The 10,061-nt window shown below is 52.2% G+C and overlaps 1 protein-coding gene and 1 pseudogene across 1 annotated transcript; one reads left to right on the top strand and one right to left on the bottom strand.

The window, feature by feature from the left end:
* The first annotated feature begins 940 nt into the window (after positions 1 to 940).
* Positions 941 to 1,793, top strand: LOC136515870 (F-box/LRR-repeat protein At3g58940-like; annotated as a pseudogene).
* A 1,336-nt stretch (positions 1,794 to 3,129) lies between these two features.
* Positions 3,130 to 3,549, bottom strand: LOC136515871 (uncharacterized mitochondrial protein AtMg00810-like). The gene has a single exon (XM_066509337.1). The coding sequence runs from the start codon at positions 3,547 to 3,549 to the stop codon at positions 3,130 to 3,132; it is 420 nt and encodes a 139-aa protein (XP_066365434.1).
* Positions 3,550 to 10,061: the final 6,512 nt, after the last annotated feature.

Consider the following 10,061-nt stretch of genomic DNA (forward strand, 5'->3'; position numbering starts at 1 on the left):
CCTGTCCAACGAATGCAACAAACAGAGCAGGCGATGTTGGAGGCAAAAAGCACTAGCCGAACTTACCGGCCATGGTGGGTGCTGTGGCCTTGCAGTCGGACACCAGCCCCTCCCCTCGTCCCTTTCCAAGGGCCATTGCCCTCAGCACTTTGAGGGCCAATGGCAGCAATGGAACGACCGATGATAGGGATCGGGTGGCCGGTGGGGAGGGGCTGGCTCATGGACCTGCTACACGAACAATAGGATTGACGACAAGGTCATGGTGCACCGGGAGCAGGAGCACAAGGTCGGTGGGCGAGTGCGACATGGTGGCCATGGCAGGGGTGTCGTGCAGGGGGGAGGTGGGGGTGGTGTGTGGGGGGCTTGCTGGGCTAAGCTCAGAGTGGCTGGCATTGAGGACTAGGTGTGGGCGTGGTGGTGCGGCACCGACGGCAGGCGGGTTCAGGAGTAGCTCAAACAAGAGAGAAGGAAAGAGGAAGAAGAGAGAAAGGAAAGGGAGCCCACATGTTAGGCAGGCACGACGCCAAAGATGTAGGCACCGAGCTCGACGCCAAGATCTATGTCACTGAGCTGGCTACCACATTTATGCCACATCTGCCTCGGTGCCAGCTGGGCATAATGCCTAGGTGCCAATTACTATAGCGCCGAGACGTGTAATCTCAGTGCCCATTACTAGGCGTCGAGCTAAGGGTCTAGATTTTGAAAGCATAGCTCTAGGGGCATATTTGTGAAAAACATTCAAAAAAAGGGTAAAAAAACCAAAAAATTCGACCATGGATATGGCTCCACCCTAGCTACATTAGGCGCCAACCAGCACTCCCCAAATTTGTCCATGCCGCCAGCTGCAAAACACCAATCTACCTCATGTTCCCAAATCTCACAGCTCACTCACGTCGCCTCTTGCCCTGCAGAGCTAGGCATCCTCCCCACAGCCTCCAGAATGCCTAACAATAAAGCGCTCAAGGGAGCATGGCAAGCATCTCCGGAGAGTGGCGGCAACCGCATCGGTGCTCTCCTAGATGAAATCGTATGCCGTGTCCTCTCCTTCCTCCCCGCGTAGCAGGCCATGCAGACCTACGTGCTCGCCTAGCACTAGCGATGCCTCTAGAAGTCTACCACTGGCGTGTGGATGGGAAGGCGCCGGTGCCCTTCGAGGAGGTCTAGGAGTTTGTGGACAGCCTTTTACTCCTCTGTGGAAGCTCACCTCTGGAGACATTTGAGCTCAAGGTCACCGAAGCCGCTATTGATGTCCGCCATGTGAGGCTCTAGGTTAGTTACACCATGCAGTCCAAAGTCTAGGTCCTACGGCTCAACTAGTCAGCTTTCATGGGAATACCCATGCTCCGCTTCAATCGGATGACCCACCCCTCGCCTCTAGGCTCCAAACCAAGCTTTGGCCAGAGGACCCACCCCTCGCCTCTAGGCACCTGACCAAGCTAAAGATTCATGGCCTAGTGTTCAATGATAATTTTCTTGACTTCTCAAGATGTCCTGAGTTGTAAGATCTAAAGATTAAAAATTGCAGCTTCAAACATGCCAAAAGGATCTCATCCAAGTCCTTATGGCATCTAAGTATCAAAAGAGCCACATTCAACCAGAGTTCCCGATCTCGAATTCTTGCCCTGAATCTTGCTTCATTGGTGCTAGAAATCATTGGTGGTAAGACTCCTGCACTTGAGAAAATGCCCTTGTTGGTTAAGTCTTATGTTGGAATCTATGCGGTTTGTAAAAACCGCTGCAGCCGTTCTAACTATGGGGACTATGGTGATGGAAGCCGCGGAGGTTGCATATGAGATGACAGTGCCTCTGTGATTTTGCATGGTATGTCTCAAGCAAAGTCTTTGATGTTGCTAGCTTACCCTAACAAGGTATGCTTATACGTCAAATCATCATGTTCATGTTCATCTTTTTTTTCAAACATCATTTTGGTATTAAACATTTATTGATTTATCTAGTTGCTATATGTCTGGTTCATTTTTAGAAGGGATTTGAAACTTTGCCCTACTTTTACTCAATTGAAGTCTTTAGGTCTCAATCAAAACTAGTGTGTGCCTGATGAGCATCCACTAGCATGTATTCTTGAACATTCACTAGTTTTAGAGGACCTTATTCTTGGTCTATATTTTGAGGTAAACAATTTCTAAATTGGCAACTGTTGCATCTTAGAACTTCATGTAGATAGTGTTAGCCCACAGGATCACCGGCTTAGGTGAGTGAACCACTCACCAGTCTTGCTGACCATGGTCGAGCACGACCTAGGCTATCTGACCACACACACTATGGCTCGAGGTTGAAGAAGAGGGAGAACAGAGCATACACACATAGTACAAGACACCAGTGTTAGTCGAAGCCCTATATGAGAGATGGCAAATCTGAACTCTCTTTACTAAGTTGTCGTGGTAGTCTATTTATACAACTCTATCCATCTAGTCCTAGTACAACCCACATGCTATAATAGTAACTAGATAACATATAGGGTTGACTCTGCGCCGGCCTCTGCATGTGGCTACAATGCTGCAGGTGAGCCGTGAGACGCCAGCACCTACAGTAGCTACTGTATCACAGCAGGGGGCCTTTCGGCGCCACCTTCCCTTGTTGTGTTCACACAAGGAAAGCAATAGTTTATTATAACAATTCTTCCTCTAAATCTACTGCTATCCCTTGTAACCCCTCCATGCCAATCATCTCCTTCAACTCTATGTGTCGAAGATGTCTGAGTGGCTTGGTGAGGATGTCCATGAGTTGCCGACCAGTTTCAACGAACTCGATGACGATCTGCCCTCCATCGACATAGTCCCTGAGGAAGTGGAACTTCATGTCGATGTGTTTGCTATAGTTGTGTAGAACCAGATTCTTCATGAGGGTGATGGCGGGCTGGTTGTCCACCATCAATGCTGGTGGGTGAGCTTACACATCGGTTAGCTTGCCCAACAGCCGGTGCAGCCACACAACTTGGCATGCTACTGTGGCTACCGCTATGTACTCTGCCTCGCATGTAGATAGTGCCACCACCTTCTATTTCAGTGACAGCCATGAAATTGGGGCTGACTCAAGGAAGACGAGCACGCTAGAGGTGCTCCGTCGTCCATTGATGTCCCCCGCCATGTCTGCATCGCTGAACACAATGAGCTACAGTCTACTCCCACCAGTCTTTGGGAAGATGATCCCATGATCTACTGTTCCCTTGACGTAGTGTAGTAGCTGCTTCACCGTAGCCCAATGATCCTCTCTAGGATCCTCCATGAAGCGACTGACATAGCCCACATCAAACGCAATGTCCAGCCTCGTGTGGACTAGGTAGCGTAGACCGCCGATGATGCTCTGGTATAGTGTTGCATCCACCTTCACCGTGGTGCTGGCCTTCGTTAGCTTTAGACGCTCCTCCATCAAAGTCACACATGGCTTGCACTCAGCCATGCCGCTCCTCTCCAATAGCTTGGGGGCATACGCGCTCTGTTCGAGCATGAGTTCCTCCTTCCCCTGTCTCACCTCAATGCCAAGGTAGTAGGAGAGTGCGCCGAGATCGCTCATTCGAAAACAAGCCACCATCTCGTGCTTGAAGCCATTGATGTCCTTCGTACGCGCACCGGTGACGATCAAGTCATCCACATACATGCCGATGATGAGCTCATCCTCCCCCCATCACCATGTGTAGAGCGCGTGCTCAGTTGCACACCGTTGAAACCCAAGCTCGCCCAGTGTGGTGTCAAGCTTGTCGTTCCATGCTCATGGGGCCTACCATAGCCCGTAGAGCGCCTTGCACAGTCAGAGCACCCTATGCTCCTCTCCCTTGATAGTGAAACCTGGAGGTTGTCTACCAAAGACCGTTTCCGCTAGCTCACCATTGAGGAAGGCCAATTTAATGTCCAAGTGATGGCGCGCCAGTCCTTTGTGCTACCAAGGCTAGTAGCAAATGGACCGACTCCATGCGAGCTACTAGCGCAAAGACCTCCTCGAAGTCTATGCCCTCGCACTGAACAAAGCCTTAGGCGATGAGGTGTGCCTTGTGCTTGACAATGGTGCCGAGCTCGTCCTGCTTGACCTTGTACACCCACTTTAGGCTGATCAAATGGCATCCTGGAGGTGGATCGATGAGCTGCCATGTCTCGTTTTCCTCAATCGCCTTCATCTCCTCTAGCATCACCCATCGCCAGTTTTCATCCCGCTCAGCCAGCATGAACATGGGTGGTTCCTCTACGCTGATGAGCAGCAGCTCTTGATCATTGAGTAGCCGACCAGCCAGTGCTGAGTGTCCTGTGCCGCCACCAATGATGTCGTCTAGCCTATAGAACCACACCTCCTCACCTTCGTGGAAGGCATCCATGAACTCAGTGGTGTCACTTGGAGGTGAGGTGAACTCGATCGGTGATGATAGATTTTCCTATTCCGCTGGAGTGCTCAGCACAGTAGCTCGAGTGCTCGGCACCCTAGTTGCAGTGCTTAGCACTACTTCTAGACAACTCATCACTACTCCTGTAGTGCTTGACACCACTGTAGGAGCACTCAGCCTCAGTCTTGGAGTGGTCGGTACCACTTTAGGACCTCTTGGCTCCACCATGGGAGTGCTTGGCATCCGTCCTAGAGTGGTTGCCACAATTGTAGAACCTCCCAGCGCCACTCCTGGCATGCTCGGCACACCTCCCTGAGTGCTCGGCATCCCTCCCAAAGTGCTTGAGACTACCCTAGGAGTGCTCGGCTCTATCGCTAGAGTGCTCGGCACCCCTTCTAGAGTGCTCGACACCTCTTCCCCAGCATCGCCACCACCGTGGATGACTAGGTGCTCGATGACGAAGGTGCTGGTGAAGCCGCTAGCTTCTCCCGTGCTCGAACTAGTCCAGACCCAAGCCGCCTTCTTGTCGAACATGATGTCGTGCGAGACAAGCACCTTGTCCCCGTGTGGGTTGTAGAGCCGATATGCCTTGGTACCCTCCGTGTAGCCTAGAAACACCATGGGTGTGCTCCTATCCTCTAGCTTGGTGAGGTTCGGCTTTGTCTTCCTGACGTGGCCGATGTAGAAAAATATCCGGAGGAAGGACATGCTTGGCTTGCGTCCATACCAAGCTTCAAATGGCGTCTTGCCCATCAGGGCCTTGGTTAGAGCACAGTTGAGGATGAACACTACCGTGGTCACCGCCTCCCCCCAAAACCTTGCTGGCATGCCTTTGGCCTTCATCATGGATCGGGCCATGCCAACCACTCTTTGGTTCCGTCACTCCACCATGCCATTCTATTGTGGTGAGTATAGCGTGGTGTGGTGTCACACCACACCTTGATCCACATAGTACGCAGCGAACTCCATCGAAGTGAATTCACCACCACGATCAGTCCTCAGCACGTAGTGCTTCTTGCCGCTCTCAGCCTCCATGCGCGTCTTGAATTTTTTGATTGCTGCCGCCGCTTCATCCTTGCTCATCAGGAGTTGTAGCCACATGTAGCGACTACAATCATCCATGAGTAGGAGGAAGTACCACCGACCACCGTTTGTAGCTACCATGATCGGCTCGTAGATGTCGCTGTGGACAAGCTCGAGGGCGTCCTTCGCACGATACTTGGCCGCCTTTGTGAATGGTAGACTCCTCTGCTTCCTAGCTAGGCAGCTGTCACATAGCTCGTCTTTGTGCTTGATGTGGGGTAGCCCTCAGACCATCTTCTCTAGCCAACCAAGCACGTCAAAGCTGAGATGTCCGAACCGAGCATGCCACATCCATGGTTCCTCGGTGTGCCTTGCCACCAGGCACACCGGCTACTCTACCTTCAGGTCGAGTAGGTACAACTGGTTCAAGGACATCTTCACCTTGGCAAGAAGTCTCTACTCCCGGTCCCTAATTCTAAGGACTCAGTCCTTGATCAGTACCTCGCTACCGCGCTCATCTAGCTGACCAATGCTGATGATGCTGGAACGCAGCTACGGGATGTAATATACATCAGTTAGCGCGTGGTGCTCCCCGTTCTGGCACCTAAAGATGATGGTGCTGCGCCCTTGGATAGCCACCCTTGAGCCATCACCAAACTTCACTGTACCGGTACATCATCATCGAGTTCGGAGAAGGATGCCTTGGAGCCCGTCATGTGGTTGCTGTCACCAAAATCCAGATACCACCGCTGCTACTGGTCAACACCCACACGTCTGAGGTGGACTTGGGTGCGTGGTTTGTTAAGGTAGATAGTCATTAGGGCCTTCCTAGGTCCTTCCACCATCGTCGCCTCTTCCCTCTCCTCGACCTCGAAGTCGCGTAGTGCATAGAACATCGCCATTAGGATAGTGGCCTCATCTTCATCATCAGCTTGCTCTAGACGAGCCTCAGCCTTCTTCTCCTGCTTGCGATTTGGACACTCCCATGCCCAATGGCCCATCTTCCCATAGCACCGATAGGCATTGGGGTTGACCTGCTTCTTCTTGTCTGAAGAAGCCTTACCGCGGCACTTGCCATCGCCACCGTGGCTGGAGGAGGCTGCCTTCCTAGAGTTCCTATGAGCAACCCACTCCTCTTCTATCAGCAATAGTTTGCCGCTGTCCTTCATTGCTATTGCCTGCTCCAGGCGCTCATCCACCACCCGTAGATGCCCTATCACATCCTCAATGGTGAGGGTGGACAAGTCCAGCATCGTCTTTATGGAGAGAGCGATCTGGATATACTTTGTCAGCACGGAGTAGAGGTACTTGGAGACCACCTCCTCTTCGTAGATGGTGATGCCATGGCTGTTCAACTTACTAATGAGCATCTGTAAGCAGAGGGAGAAGTCCTCCACCGTTTCACCATCCTTGAACTTGAGGATGGTGTACTCCTGCTTTAGAAGCTAGGCCATCGCCTTCTTTGCATGGTCAGAACCGATGCGCATCGCCGCAATAGCCTCCCATGCCTCCTTAGTAGAGCTCTTCATCCCAAAAGGCCCCCTATACTCTGTTGGTACAATAGCGAGGATAGCCTCTAACACTGACATATCATCTTTCTCATTGTGGGTGCCCTTGCCAACAACATTCCAGAGCCATCGGGCTCTGAGCTTGACCTTCATGGTCACCGACCACTCTCCATAGTTGGTGCGAGTTAGCGTAGGCCAACTGGTGCCACTGACCTCCTGCACCGTTCAAACAATGACGCTCGGTCATGGCTGGGTAGCCACAACAGTGCCACTGCTGTCGCCGATCTCCGAACCACCCATCATCGCCAGTGGTTAGTCTAGCGACGATGCTTGTATGGCTCTGATACCACTTGTTTGCCTATAGGATCACCAGCTTAGGTGAGTGAACCACTCACCAGTCTTACCAATCACAGTCGAGCACGACCAAGGCTATCCGACCACACACACTATGGATCAAGGTTGAAGAATAGGGATAACAGAGCATACACACATAGTATAAGACACCAGTGTTGGCCAAAGCCCTGTATGGGAGATGGCAAATATGAACTCTCTTTACTGAGTTGCCATGGTAGTCTATTTATATAACTCTATCCATCTAGTCCTAGTACAGCCCACATGCTATAACAGTAACTAGATAACATACAGAGCTGACTCTGTGCCAGCCTCTGTATGTGGCTACAGTGCTGCAGGTAAGCCATGCGACACCTGCATCTGCAGTGGCTACAATATCATAGCAGGGGGCCTTTCGGCACCGCCATCCCTTGTTGTGTTCACACAAGGAAAGCAATAGTTTATTCTAACAATTCTTCCTCTAAACCTATTGCTATCCCTTGTACCCCCTCTATGCTGATCATCTCCTTTAGCTCCATGAGTCGAAGACATCCAAGTGGCTTGGTGAGGACATCCATGAGTTGCCAACTAGTTTTGACGAACTTGATGATGATCTGCCCTCCATTGACATAGTCCCTGAGGAAGTGGAACTTCACGTCGATATGTTTGCTCTAGTCGTGCAGAACTAGATTCTTCGTGAAGGTGATGGCGGGCTGGTTGTCCACCATCAGTGCTAGTGGGTGAGCTTCCACGCTAGTCAGCTCGCCCAATAGCCGGCATAGCCACACAACTTGGCACGCCACTGTGGCCACCGCTATGTACTCTGCCTCACACGTAGATAGCGCCACCACCTTCTATTTTTGTGATAGCCATGAAATTGGGGCTGACCCGAGGAAGATGAGCACACCAGAGGTGCTCCATCGTCCATCGATGTCCCTCGCCATGTCTGCATCGCTGAACACAGTGAGCTGTAGCCTACTCCCACCGGTCTTTGGGAAGATGATCCCATGATCTACCATTCCCTTGACGTAGCGTAGTAGCTACTTCACCATAGCCTAGTGATCCTCTCTAGGATCCTCCATGAAGCGACTGACGTAGCCCATGTCGAACGCAATGTCTAGCCACGTGTGGACTAGGTAGCGCAGACCGCCGATGATGCTCTGGTATAGTGTTGCATCCACCTTCGCTACGGTGCTGGCCTTCATCAGCTTCAGCCGCTCCTCCATTGGAGTCACACATGTCTTGCACTCAGCCATGCCGCTCCTCTCCAATAGCCTGGAGGCATACGCACTCTGTCTGAGCATGAGTTCCTCCTTTCCCTATCCCACCTCGATGCCGAGGTAGTAGAAGAGTGCGCCGAGATCGCTCATTCGAAAACGAGCCACCATCTCATGCTTGAAACCATTGATGTCCTTCGTATGCACGCCAATGATGATCAAGTCATCCACATACACACCGATGACAAGCTCCTCCTTCCCCCATCACCATGTGTAGAGTGCGTGCTCGGTTGTGCACCGTTGAAACCCAAGCTCGCCCAGCGTGGCGTCAAGCTTGGTGTTCCATGCTCGTGGGGCCTGCCGTAGCCCGTAGAGCGCCTTGCATAGTCGGAGCACCCTGTGCTTCTCTCCCTTGACGGCGAAACTTGGAGGTTGCCTGACGAAGACCCTTTTTTGCCAGCTCACCGTTGAGGAAGGCTGATTTAATGTCCAAGTGATGGACGCGCCAGTCCTTTGCTACTGCTAAGGCTAGTAGCAAATGGACCGACTTCATGCATGCTACTAGCGCAAAGACCTCCTCGAAGTCTATGCCCTCGCGCTGAACAAAGCCACGAGCGATGAGGTGCGCCTTGTGCTTGACAATGGCACCAAGCTCGTCCTGCTTGACCTTGTACACCCACTTTAGGCTGATCGGATGGCATCCTAGAGGTGGATCGATGAGCTATCATGTCTCATTTTCCTTGATGGCCTTCATCTCCTCCAGCATCACCCATCACTAGTTTTCGTCCCGCTCGGCCAGTGCGAACGTGGGTGGTTCCTCTGCGCTGATGAGCAGTAGCTCTTGATCATTGAGTAGCCGACTAGCCACTACTGAGGGTCCTATGCCACCGTCGACGATGTCGTCTAGTCTACAGAACTGCACCTCCTCACCTTCGTGGAAGGCATCCATGAACTCAGTGATGTCACTTGGAGGTGAGGCGAACTCGATCAGCGGTGATGGAGTTTCCTATTCTGCTGGAGTGCTCGGCATAATACCTCGAGTGCTCGGCACCCTGGTTGCAGTGCTCAGCACTACTTCTGGATAGCTCGTTGCTACTCTTGCAGTTCTTAGCACCACTATAGGAGCGCTCAGCCTCAGTCTTGGAGTGGTCAGTACCACTATAGGACCTCTTGGGTCTATCATGGGAGTGCTCGGCATCCATCCTAGAGTGGTTGCCACCACTGCAGAACCTCTCAGCACCACTCCTGGCATGCTCGGCATCCTTTCAGGAGTGCTCGGCACTCCTCCCTGAGTGCTTGCATCCCTCCCAAAGTGCTCGGCCCTGCCCTAGGAGTGCTTGGCTCTACCACTGGAGTGCTCGGCACCCCTTTTGGAGTGCTCAGCACCTCTTCCCTAGCATCGCCACCACCGTGGATGACTAGGTGCTCGACGATGAAGGTGCTGGTGAAGCCGCCAGCTTCCCCCATGCTCGGACTGGTCTAGTCCCAAGCCGCCTTCTCGTCGAACACGACATCGCATGAGACAAGCACCTTGTCTCCATGTGGGTTGTAGAGATGGTACACCTTGGTGCCCTCCGTGTAGCCTAGGAAGACCATAGGTGTGCTCCTATCCTCAAATTGGTGAGATTTGGCTTTGTCTTCCTAACATGGCCG

The sequence above is a fragment of the Miscanthus floridulus genome, chromosome 17 (assembly GCF_019320115.1).
Source record: "Miscanthus floridulus cultivar M001 chromosome 17, ASM1932011v1, whole genome shotgun sequence".
Lineage (NCBI taxonomy): Eukaryota > Viridiplantae > Streptophyta > Magnoliopsida > Poales > Poaceae > Miscanthus > Miscanthus floridulus.

Excerpts from the sequence above, each read along its gene's own strand:
- LOC136515871 (XM_066509337.1), bottom strand. The coding sequence starts at position 3,549 with ATGGTGGCTTGTTTTCGAATGAGCGATCTCGGCGCACTCTCCTACTAC.